The sequence below is a fragment of the Neodiprion lecontei genome, chromosome 1 (genome assembly GCF_021901455.1).
Source record: "Neodiprion lecontei isolate iyNeoLeco1 chromosome 1, iyNeoLeco1.1, whole genome shotgun sequence".
Classification (NCBI taxonomy): Eukaryota; Metazoa; Arthropoda; class Insecta; order Hymenoptera; family Diprionidae; genus Neodiprion; species Neodiprion lecontei.
In genome coordinates this window covers 33031276-33044319 of record NC_060260.1, presented here as the reverse complement: position 1 = coordinate 33044319, position 13044 = coordinate 33031276, and the positions used below count along the sequence as shown (strand labels likewise).

The 13044-nt window shown below is 41.3% G+C and overlaps 1 protein-coding gene across 4 annotated transcripts in view; it reads right to left on the bottom strand.

Moving 5' to 3' along the window:
• Window positions 1–1455: 1455 nt before the first annotated feature.
• The window catches only part of LOC107226809 (neuropeptide CCHamide-1 receptor-like), a 68973-nt gene continuing 57384 nt past the window's right edge, over window positions 1456–13044 (bottom strand). For all 4 annotated transcript variants that reach the window (XM_046746508.1, XM_015667732.2, XM_046746530.1 and 1 more), the window contains exons 4-8: window positions 11156–11348; window positions 10851–10984; window positions 9830–10015; window positions 7709–7959; window positions 1456–4426 (exon numbers count right to left, since the gene is read on the bottom strand). In XM_046746508.1, coding sequence (XP_046602464.1) covers window positions 4171–4426; window positions 7709–7959; window positions 9830–10015; window positions 10851–10984; window positions 11156–11348 — 1020 coding nt within the window. In that variant the 3' untranslated portion in view covers window positions 1456–4170. The remainder of the gene's footprint in view (window positions 4427–7708; window positions 7960–9829; window positions 10016–10850; window positions 10985–11155; window positions 11349–13044) is intronic.

Genomic DNA, 13044 nt, shown 5'->3' with positions numbered 1-13044 from the left:
TCATTATTTCTGACGCGACGTTGAGACTTGCCGTTTCGGTAAAAAAAAAAAGCGACTAACATTTGGCAGTAGTATGAACATAGCCGCGTATAATTGTGATCACGTTACAGGCGTAGGCTGTGAGCGTGGATTTTAGGTTTAAAGTTCGTATATTTCGTGAAATCAGCGAAATCTCGATGCTTGAACGATTTGTGGAAAAGTTTGTTGTTCGTTGCGTCGTAAAGTCTGTGGGTGGAAACGTGCAGGACCTTCGCTGTACCGCAAGGACGAAAATGGAAATGAAGCAGGTCTACGATATCAACGTACGAAATATGCATTCCTAGGGAGCAGTTAACAGAGTGTGCTTTAATAAAATGCCGCGTTACTAATACGCTGGCCAGACGGTTGAAACTGCGGAGTAAAGTTATAACGGCGGTACTTATTTCATATCAGACTACTTCCGGTTTCGTGTTGAACTAAATGTTGCTTTCATTTCAGCGCAAAAAATTTAAAACACATGATACGCAGCGACCCTTGGTTCATAAAAAGTCCTTTATTTCATTCCAACCAAACAATAATCATTCTAGCTGAAAAGAATACACCTATATTAGAGAAATCTGCACTTCTGTCACGGCTTGAGACTGAAACATCTAGACTGATGAGTAGGAATTCTCGACCTCGTATATAATCTGTTATTGAATCTTGGTGATCGGTCAATAATGTAAACGTATTTTTAGTTAACGTTTCGACCCGGATATGGGCCCTCCTCAGAACGATTTATTTATTTAACTGTCAAGAACAACAAAAATTTTTTTATAATAGAAGTACAATCAGACATTAAATATTGTAGATGTAAAACTCTTAGGGCTATTATATATTATTGGTTAATGAGTACATTTTGATTAATTGAAAAAAGATAGGCTTGATTTTTGTTGATCTTGACAGTGAAATAAATAAATCGTTCTGAGGAGGGCCCATATCCGGGTCGAAACGTTAACTAAAAATACGTTTACATTATTGACCGATCACCAAGACTCAATAACTGAAACATCTAGACTTCGTACGCTTTCAATTTGAGCTTTAAGTCGACACAGAAACTCTTCGGTAGACTATCGATAACAACGTAGTGAAAATCAACAGGAGATGAAATTTCAGGCACAAAATGGATAACGGTGAAGTGAACCAGGGGTAACGACAAGGTGACGCGAAGTGTACGCGAGCTCTTAACAAGACCGGGGGCTAAAATTTGCGGTGTGATTGACCGCCAATATTCATGAGCTTTTCCGCTAACGTTCAAGCGTATTTAATTTAGTCACTGAACAATGTCAGAGTCAGGAGAACAAGCAGGTTTAGCGGTGTAAGCGGTTTGGATGAATAATTATGAAGCTGAAAATAATTGTGACAGTTTGACGGGAAACGCTCGTCGTGTGTGACGAGAGATGAACTGATAGTTCTCTGTCGTGATTTGTATATTTATTTAAACAAAGTTTTCCTGGTGGCAAGGTATACTAATCCAAAATCATTATTATATCAACGGGGATATTAACCACGCAGTAAATTGTACGTGTGGATTGCGAAATAACATTTATTTTTGATGGATGTATCTTCCAGAAAAGCACATGAGGACTCTTAAGCCTAATGACAGAACATACAATTCATGTGGGTAACAAACTCTGGAATTCTCCAGTGGAATACAATGAATATCAATACATCCTTACGTCTTATAATATTCATACAAAGTACACCTAATACGGTAATTCGATCAAAACTTGTTCCAGGCATCCTCGGATGCGCAAGTCACTTCGATCATTCGAAGACATTGTTTTGCCTCTTACATTTTGAGTTATCTTTGGTTGGAATTGTCTAAGTCGCAATTAGAAACAAATTGAACATCAGTTGCTAAATAATTGTACTCACATTGATTTGTTACCGATTAATTCGGTTCTCCATCTCGAGCTCAATCTCTTTCAAGATATTCAATTAGTTTCATTACGGTAAAGCAATTGTGAATGCCCTTGAATCGGCACATTTTCTACGATTTTGCTCTTGTTTTTGTCAAGTTTTCGCTTCTAGTGAGCTGAAAATCTCAAAGGCTATACATTCAGGTTTTCACCCGCGATCCAAAAACATGTAAATAACGAAACGCGAGAGTAAAACTTTGACGTCTGATCCTCTCTCAAAACGTCTTGGTATACGTCTTTTTATGTCAATTACACTGATCCTTGAGGATTTCCGCGGACCTGAGGTGAAAATAGAAAGCCTCGATTCCCCGGGGCCCATACCTTGGTAAAGTTACACGAGTTTTCTTCAAGTTTCCGATCACAAATAATGTCCCCGGGTCGATAACAAGTCGTGTAACCTAACGCGTGGCTTTCGACGAACCTGGGATAAGTTACAATTAATCGGTCACGTTGCTCCGAACGAGTGTCCGAGACGGAGAACCAGAGTGTACCTAATATAAATTCATGTGGCTTCTAATAAAGGATGTGGGAACTCTCTAATTTGCAAACCCTGTTCTATTGAAGAAAATAAATCCAAGTTTCTCTTTGGGTGTTCTCTTGTCGGGCAGCTCCCGTGCCAACAAGCTTTTATGGAGCTTGTACTGTTTACTGAGGTTCTGTTTAATCGAATCTCGCCCAACTGAAATACACTCTGATTTATGAGTCAGATTTTACACTCGGTTAAGGTTTGAAACAGTTTCTCCTCTCGTCGAAAATATGGATCGGGCGCTTTGTTTCCCCCTTTGAACATGACTTCAACATATTCGTACCTGCGAACGGGACAATGGGGTTCAAATCGCGGACGAACAACTAGAGTTACACTGTGTCCGGTGACTCTTGGCCAAGCAACGTGGTCACACGTGTGGCTGCTTTGACCAATAAAGCATTTTACCGTCAATGAAACGAGTAATGTCTCTCTGGAAGTGCCCTTGCTCCCTTCTCACTCTCCGTCTGGACTGTTGGCTAACCACTATGCACACGAATAACATGCCAGGGATAGTTTGCTACCGGGGATTAAGGTTACACTGTTCAAAGCTAATGAGACTTTGTCATAAAGGGAAAGTATTATTTTTAAAGTCGGTTACTTTCAGTATTTTGATAAGATTGACTGTAAATTGTAATATTACGTCGCACGATATTTACGTTGTAATTAATGACACTTAAAAATTGTCATAGTTCAATGCTAGTAACAGTGTTTTCAGTTTGAAGTGACGAAGCTTTGATAACTGACTATTCATGTGATTAGGACAGTGAGACTGTTTTCTTAAGAAACTTAATATGAGATAAGTTACTACCTATTTTGCCCAGTTACCAAGTTTATGCTCTAATAATTCAAAACAGAGTCACTGTATCTTAAAGACATATATATGGGAGCTTGACATCTACCAGACGGATTTGTTACACTGTACGTACACTGTTAACATCAAATTTCGAGTTTGACACCGACGAATAACAATGATCTGTACTTACTGTGAGAGCATGCATTTTTGGTTGGATTATATGTATATATGTCAGAGTGTTTTAAACGTTTGGAGAGTGTGGAAAGTCAGGAATTTGATAAACGCTCGGACACGAGACACATTGAGGGTGTTGGAAATCATAAAAAAAAGTATAAAACAATGAAACTGCAGTCAAAATTCGGCCAAATTGATTTGGTCACCCATCCAGTGACTTCTTGGCCTTCAGAATCTCGATATTCTCGTTTTGTAACATAGCAATGAAATATTCAATGGGGATACGAGGTGCTTTGCCGCAGTATGCCTATAATTTACGTTTTTTGACTAAAACGCGCGAGGAGTTGTTTCCGCAGCTTTGCTTTTAAACGGTGTTCCATCCGAACACCGGTGCACCGAAACGTGGGTAGAGGTATCAGGGATGCATTTGATATTTGCCGGAACGCCAAGTGCGAAGGCAGTACCATTAAATTCCGAGGGAACTGTGCGAGCTCGTCATCAATAAACGAAACGCGAGCTCGGTACCTTGCAGCATCATGAGGTGAAAAGTTTCGCCAGTTTTATGCAAAACGGAACATACACCGCATCTACAACCAGTCCCAGAACGACTGTTAGGAAGATAACGTGAGGTTCTCTACCGGCCGAACTTAACGGCCTGAAGGGACATGAATTAAAGGATCACGTGACCGTTTCACTGCAGGACTCTCTACGCCATTCACGCACAGTGAGAATTCACCTTAAATCCGGTGCTCCAGACCGTTGTTGCACGTCGTTACTATCGTCTCTTGTTCGTTATTATGAGCTCTGGCGCGCGGTCCGATTCTTGTTGTAGCTGTTGGTACTGCCCAAGTTGGTAATTGAACGGTGCTTTGCTGTCCGCGTCTCGAACTTGTGCTTCCTGGACATCGCGGGTTGGACATACTCTGACCGCGACGCCGGGAACTGCTGACGGACGAACCACGCTCCGCTGAAACGCAGCAGCACAGAAGGTACCTGAAACCAAGTGGGAATATTTGGTCTCAATGGTTGTTGACTGGTTATAGGTAGCAGGGCTACGGGCTTGGCGAATCTTAAACGATGCCAAGAGAGTCGTGGATTACACAGTGTTCGGTAAATGTGACTTTGGTCGATGAATTCTTGACGCACCTTATCGTTCGTCGGTTCTAAACTTTTGTAATATGTTCTAGTAGACTAAGAACTAAGCGACACGTACTTTTTTTTTTATCTGCCATTAAACACTTTAAGGGGGAGAAACCACCCTCCAAAGTAAAGCATGTCAAGGGGTGATTTGGCAGTTTCTTTTTTCTTAATTGAGGAAATTACATTTTTTATTTCTCGTTATGAGAAAACTTATCCGGTTGGATTGGTTTAAAAATATTATGATCTTGTGGGTGAAACTGCCAAATCGCCTCTTGAAATGCTTTACTTTGGAGGGTGGTTTCACCCCCTTAAAGTGTTTAATGGCACGAAAAAAAAAAAAAACGTGTTGCTTAGTTTTTAGTCTACTATAACATATTACAAAATAAATCAAATCAGAGAGATCGACCTGGGATAAATTCCTTGTTAGTGTTGCGCGGAATATGCAATCACTATTTTCTTACGTAATTAGTACCGAAGATGGTCTTGCTCTACGAGCCGCGTGTAGAGAGTCCTTTCAATCAGTGTAACGGAGGAGACCAAAACCATTGCTGAGGCTTGAATATCATGTCATATCCAATAGCTGCTAGGGCAGGCGGATAGAAACGTGTCTATCATAGATGATTATGAGTGGAGTTGAATGGTCGGTGGGATTCGGGATGAGCGGATGATAAAACTGTAAAAGCGTGTGACAAGGGAAAGCAGAGTAACTTGGGGGTGGCAACCAGCTTTTCAGTTGTCACTCAGCGGGCAGGAAATCTTTTGTTACCTGAGTTGTATCCTGTTTACGATTCCTGACCGCTGAGCACAAGCCCCAATGATAAATGTACGAATGCTTTGATACGCATGACGACGCAGCGACAGAAGAGGAATAGAAGCGATCGATTCCAAAAGGAGATGGTGTTGACCCATACGGAATAAGCAGCCATATAGACTTCGTCAAGTTCCACAAAACTGGTTCACAGATCCAAAATCTAGTCCTTTTTTCCATTTCATTCTGATACGTGCAGGTTCGAAAGGTAAGCCTACAGATTGACTTTCACCTTGATCGCACCGCCGAAATGTTGGGTAGATTGGCATTTTGAGGGCCGAGATACCTTCAATCGGCTACAAAACTGACTGGGGTTGACTTTGGATGTTGGACTGTCTTCAGTTTGGATCTACCCAAAAGAGAGCGACCAAAATCCAATCAAAAGTGCCTGTCGCAAAACCGAAGATGGTTGACCCTACAGAAAGCCCCATTGACCCCTGGAGATCAATTTGCCCTCAAGTTTCACCCTAACTTAGTATGATCCCAATCAGAGTTTGCCTAAGATTTTTCCTATGGTACACGTGCCTTTACTTTCGATCTTTATGCGACTTCTTGGAAGATTTTTTTCCCTCAACATTCAACAAGAAGCAGAGGCGCGTGCTTTTATGGCTGATCGAGATTGAATGGCTGCTGCTTCGTAATCGGCTCTCAATATTGAAAAACAGCTTCAACGCGTTCTAGCTACATCAACAATTTTATCAAGGGAATACTTTGTGTTCGTGAGGGGGAGGATAATTTACTTCATTGTGCTACAGGAGAGATGAATTTTACGAAGTGTGAGAATAATAGTAGAAATTTTCTTTTTTTTTTTCATCAACAAAGTACTGCCCAGTTTTGTAGCGAAATGTTTCGCACGATTTAGGAATGAGACGCTTCGAAGCACATAGAGAGAAAAATGGCAAGAGGTTAAGCCTTCAATTTCAAACTTGTCGATACATATATTGCTCGCCATTTAATTTGCGAACGAGAAATGGGAAGACTACGTCACATGCGGACTTTGTGCGGCTTCTTTTTTCCAACGAATTATTCAAGAGCGACAAATTCTCATAACCTTAGGAGAGTGGGAGGGTTACGAAAATTTATCCGACGTCGAATGCGGTAAACATTCACCATGAGACTTACGCATAACGAAAGTCTGAGGACCAGCCCTTTTCTCTCTAAACTGCAAACTCGAAATTGTTTCAAAGTAGATAGTATAAATAACAGGGAAAGCTACAATTAGGGCTCAATTTATGGAACCAAAGGGCTGCTTTGTGCAGCTCTCCGTCATTCATAATCTATATACTGACATGTCTCTTCGAAGGTTTATGCGATCAGAAACCAATTTCGATCTCGGTATTAATTAACTCTGTACGGGTATATATAACGGTTATTCAGCGATAAACGTGTATACACAGCGTATCAATAACCTTATCACACGGCAGAATTGACGATTTGACAGCATATCGTGGAAGGTGTTATGACACTGCGCGCGAAGCTCTGAAACAGCATCGCCACGTGTTCCCGCAAATTCTGTTATACTCCGATATCAATTTACTCCGCCAGAGCGGCGTATTAATTGCAAAACCGAAGCTATTGCAAAACTTGGCTAAATTTACTAGTAGACAAATCGAACCGCATCTCGCGTTTGATTACTTTTGAAACGGCCGAATGACGAGCAGGTTTTTCCATTTTTTTTCATTCTTTATTTTTGCGATCAAATAAACGTCAACCATACCTGTGGTAGTTCACCCTGCGCATCTCCGCCATCAGCGGTGGAATCAATTATTCCACCAGATATTTGAAATTGGCGACAAGGGGATTTAGGGACAATTGTACTAACTTCTGAAATCGCATTGAAGTTATTATCTCACCTCAAAGCGTATCACCGACCGCGCTTAAATTAGTCAGGCTCAAATCATGCCTGAACCCCAGATTCTGTGCGGTTACTCATTACGCGGTATTAGGCGTAGACAGACGAGTAAATTCGAGGGGTTGAATTCAAGCTTCACTCTCAAGGTGACGTGAGACAGAATTCGTTCTCTCCGCGACTTGTGAGGCATAATCTTTTACCGAGCAGCACTTTGCCCGCGGTGTTGAGTAAACAAATTTACCCTCGGTTATCCTCGCGATCCGGGGAGGGAGTAAAAGAGGCGTTTAACTTCCGAAACGTCGTCTCCTCATTTGACCGCCTCTGGGTTATTTTAATCTATTAATAGAGTTGCGTTCGGAAGGTGTAAAAGCACGGACTGAAACGACTTCCCGTCATTGCCACTGCAGAAAATAAACGGGGAAGGTTCAGTGCATACAATATGTTGTGTATATTACGTACAAGGGTGAAAGCTCACCTGTTGAAGTACTTTCTGAATGTCCCGCTGACGAAGTAGAGAGCGATGGGGTTGATGCAGCTGTTCATGAAGCTCAGACAGAATCCCAGGATCCTAAACGCGTGCCAAAAGGCGTTGTAGTCCTGCTGGGATGTCGGGTGGATGTAGAACCACAGCATGAACACGTGCTGGGGGAAAAAGCAGATGGCGAAGACGACGACGAACGCCATGACCATTGTCGCTACCTTCTTTCTGGCTTTGACCTGTTTCACCTGAAACATGAACGTAACATTCCGTTCGGTCCTCAAGCTGGTAACTCGGCCTCTAACATGGAATCAATAAGGTGTGGAGTGTACTCGATGTCGTACCGCACAGTAAACGACCTTGCCAATAAAGTTACATCGAGGACGAGGACGATGCGCGTACACTTTAGGATCAGGCCAATCGGAAGGCGTTATTGTTGAAACAATATTCCACTTTTATTGATCATAAAATGAATCAGGAAGATCCAGCCCGACTTTTGTACTGGATTTAGCGACCGAGGATCGCTGTCGACAGCTGAATTACTTGAATTATAGCTAAATCTACTAATAACTGTCATTTCTTTCAAAGCATGCGAATTCTGGTTTGCTTCTATTTTGCTTGTAGATCGTTAAAGCCAGCTTGATAGCGGTTTCGGGTCAATTACCTGGCTGTACTATTTTCAGCAAAAAAATACCGCGGGTTTTTAAAATTATTTATGCCACCGGTATATATTAGAAGTGCAAAAATAAAACTGTCCAGACTTCGGCAACTGAGCAAGATTTTACGAGGAGGAAATAAATCCGATTGCAGAAGCTCTAAATTTTCTTAATCAACTAGAACGTTCGTGATCCGTTAAAAAGGGCCAATAAAAACCATCCATTTGTTTACCACACGGTGTCCAAATTTAATGGATTCATTGCGGCAGGTATCTTTCGACATAAAAAGAACGCGCTATCGCGTAATTATTTCAAGCGAAGATAGCTTGGAAAGCTCTGAACAATTTTGGGGATACTTTTTCACCGGAAAAGGATGTTATTTGGTCGTAAAAAGCGGAATTGGATCGAAAAAGAAACGCCTATCCACCTTGTTAGCTGGATCAGACGCAGCGGCGATCGCGAGCGTCTGGTTCACGTGAGCGGATTGAAAGATTGCGGTGTTAAGCTATTTAAAAACATCCGATCAACCCAGAGCTATTTATCATGAAACACGATATATTTTCTATTTGCTTCTATTTCCATCACTGATTGAGATAATAATTTTACGAGAGTCGTATAACGTCAGTTTTACGAGCACATGTCTTTCCACCGATATCCCGGGCTGGCTCAGCTTGACTTTGCTTGCGTTTATTACGAAGCTACAGATCGATGTCCTTGGAAATACCTCAGGATTCATACGTGTCCAAGGATCGAAGCCGAGAATAATTATAAACAAAGTGAACTGTACGATGTTTCTTCCACCTCGAAACACCCCTCGGCTGTAATTCAACCATTTATACGCGGTTTACGATTTAGGCTGTAAAAGTGCGAAAGTATCGCGGTAACTGCAGTGTTAAAAAATCTCTGTAAATTTTACGTCAAGGTATCCGCATCAAGTGATGTGAGAGAAAAGAGAGGTAGGAAATTTCAAAGTCTTTTACTTTATTCACGAAGAGCTGGCGTGTCTCGGATATTTTTGCGCTTCCTCCTTCTCCTCCGCCTCTTCTTTTTACTTTAAAATTTTTCACTCTTTAAAAGTCAGTCATTTTTCATCCTCTAGAGCTAGTCAGGCAGCCGACAGATTGACCTTGTCATCCTGGTTTATTATTGCGATTCTAAACATCGGCGAGGGATCACTTAAAACTTCGGACGGGTAGACTAGACGGGATAGATACGAGGTGGGAATAAAGTCCTGTTCGCAGTTCCGAGATGCATGCGCACAAAAGAACATCCGAAACTCGAACTGGAAGTTTTGGAAGCGAGAATTATCCCAGGCGTATTACAATTAAAGTTTAAAGGATGACCCGAGTCGTGACGCTGCACCTCAGGATCCTCTCCAAGCCGCAGGACGACGGCTTTTCTACAGCGTTATCTTCATTAAACCATTGAAGAAAAGAACAACAGACTTAAAAGTTTTCCTTACACTGGCTCGGACTTGGCACTGCATCTCTCCAGGCATGTTCCTCGTACTCTGAAACAGATGTCTCGCCATCAGCAGATAGAATACGCCGATCACGGCGAGAGGGAGCGCGTAGTAGATGAAGAAACGGCAGATCAGCACTATCCTTGGATAATCGGGGCCGAATTCCTCCGGGAAGGGATAGCAAGTCTGAAAAAATATCGACAATTGAACGAGCTCCGACGGTTCGAAGAGCTTGGAAATTAGAAATTTAAGGGGTTTTACGCAGTCAGGCGGTCGGAAACGAGCGATTTTTCAAGGATTTTTGATAAAGAGATATTTCGATTTGTTAATATAAAAATTTATATACGTATTGGGGTAAGATTGAACTTCGTTTTGATATTTTTTATTTGTAAAAATAATGATTTTTAAAGCTGGTATAGCTGATCTTCCGGAGCATCTCTAAAAAAGAGCGTCTTATATCTAATAATATATCTGGACCGGATCATGCGAAATGAAAAACAAAAAAGATTTAGTCAAGATAAGGTATTATCTGGTCTTTGATCGAAGGAATGAGCAAAAGTTCATTTTTAACAAAATGACGATTCATCAAAAAACAAAAACAAAAATCAGTTTTCAAAGTTTCAAAAGCACTTTCGAACGCTCCGGGGCGTCTTTGCGAATGTGCGCGTAACTTCGAGAATATTTGTTGGATCAACAAGAAATTTTCTGTGTATATACTTGAACATATATGTACACTGCGAAATTGAAATTTAAAAAAAATCGATTCTTAAAACATCCCGACCGGGTATAACCCCTTAGTTTCTTCTCCCCTCTGGCTGTATTGTGAACGCTACAATAACTTTTTGCTTACGAAGATAACGAATTATCGGAATGAAAATTTTGAAACACACACACACTTTAGGTAGGTTTATTAAAAATAAGACAAGCCAAAAAAGTCCGGCGGAATGCTGAATTGCTGAGAGCAGCTTTCGCGAAGAGACTGCCTTATAAATTGCGAGGAATTGTTTGCGCTTGAGCTCACCTCAAAGATCACCTTCTCATTCACTCGCAGCACTTTGAGGTAAGAGAAGGAAGCTGGAATAGCGCAAATGACGGCGAGTATCCAGATCATGATGGCTATCACAACGGTGAAGCGCGTCGCTCGGCGGCCGCCGCCTGCGGGGAAAAGACCTCGATAAGCTGTGGGTGACTTTGATTCATCCTTTCTCCTCTCCTCCGCAGCCTTTAACGTCGCCGTTTTATATCCCTCGCGTTATTACGAACAAAGATAAATAATTACCGAGACGGAAATTAAAAGAGAGGAACTTTGACTAGCCGAGAACTTACCAGTCGCGTGTAGCTTTCGCATCGGATCAACGATGGCGAAAAATCTGTCAGCCGAAAGCGCGGTCAGCGTGAAGACCGAGACTCCGATTGAAACGTCTTTCGCGTATTCTGAGATCTTGCACAAGGCGAGTCCGAACGGCCAGGATTCAACGATGTAGACGGTGAACGTGAATGGAACGCACGTTAGAATTACCTGTGGATCAGAAAAAGTTCAATTTAAAAGCAGTCTCGACGCTGCTGTCGCGGTGTTGGAAAATTTTATTCGCCTTTTCATGACTATTCACGAATGAACGATTGCTTCTATTTTAGTATGCATTTACGTATTGCGCTATTTCTCATCTTTCAAATCGCACAAAATCTATTTTCCCGACGTAAATTTCCCGCCCTGCAGCGTTTGCAGATTTTTCTGAAATTACGGGACTTGCAGAACAGGAAGACTTCTCAAACCTCGGGACAAATATTACAGACATTAAATTAATGACGCTGAAAGGTTTTTCCAGGTTGATAAAGCGAGTTCGAGTCACTACTGCGGGCAAAAAATATCTCCGTCAAGATGCTCGTGGGTTATAAAAAGATCCAGCGATTTGTTCGATTCAATCGTAAAGAGTGGAGGTAAACAGAAAAAATTGATTGAGACACGGTAATAAATATGTACATCAAATCCCTTGATAATTCACATAAATAATGGAAAAATATGCCTGATAATTAATTCATGGGGGAAAAAAATATATTCTTAATTCAGGGACAGAGTATAAAATATTTCTTAGATGATTATTTCACCCCTTCTCCCTGCGGTCTGCGACAGGGATGATATTTTGTCTCCCGCAATATCTTTTATATTGAAATTTTAACCCCTACCCTTTTGCGTGGTAGTTTCCGAAAATAACATTTCGTATTCTTTTCGGTCCCACCGCGTTTTCGGAATGTCTCCATAAATCTTGATGCGTGGGTGTATGTGCGCGTCGTCAACGAAGATTGGACAAGCTTTATGGGGGAGTCGATAACCGAGTGGACGAAATACAAGTTTCTAGATTTTCTCAACTTTGTTAGACCGAGACGTCAGTGTTTATAATGCTCGTACAATACGCGTTTGTTCAAATTCGTTATGGCGTTAACAAAAAACGAGGGAATTTGAATGCAGCTCCTTGCCCGAGGTTTCTACCAGAATTGACCAACCTCGAAGGGTTTCATGCGTTACGATTGGGTCGGCCCTACCTGTGCGATCTGTGGAAAGATTTTGTACTCCACTGACAAATTGAGGAGGGAGAATGCCGTAATTATGACTTATTAAAACAAACAGTTTAAAAGTTAATCATGATCGTGATTTTTATTCGATTTGAGAGTTGGAAACGCGCAATTAGGTATCACTCGTTGTAGCGTCAGCGTTGTATCGCAAGCTTCACTTCGGGTTGGGGATAACCGATATCATACGCTCCACTTTCTCTGCTAAAAACTTTCAATTTACATTCACACATGCAAGTACAAGTATACATTGAAAAAATAATCCTTTTGCGAAGTTTCTTTATAAATTATTGTTATCGGTAAATGGATTTTCCCAAATTCTCGCAATTTCTGCTTTTTTCCAACGGTTCAATGTATTTCTCCAAATATGGCGGTTACACTTGTTCCGTTAAAATGAGAATCCATTTTATTCACCGGAGTAATGATTGCAGGCTTTATGATTACGCATCAATTTCATTTCGTACTTAAGCGCGATGAAGTAAAAGTAAGGAATAGCAGGCCAAGCGCCAGTCGGATCTGAAATCGTTCTGGAAAGATGCCTTTTTATTACAGCTTTCCGATCGTCAAATTTAATATGACCAAATCAGTTCAACAATGAGGGATTTTTCTGAACAAAGAAAAATTGATCGAAATGTATGTTGAGGGAT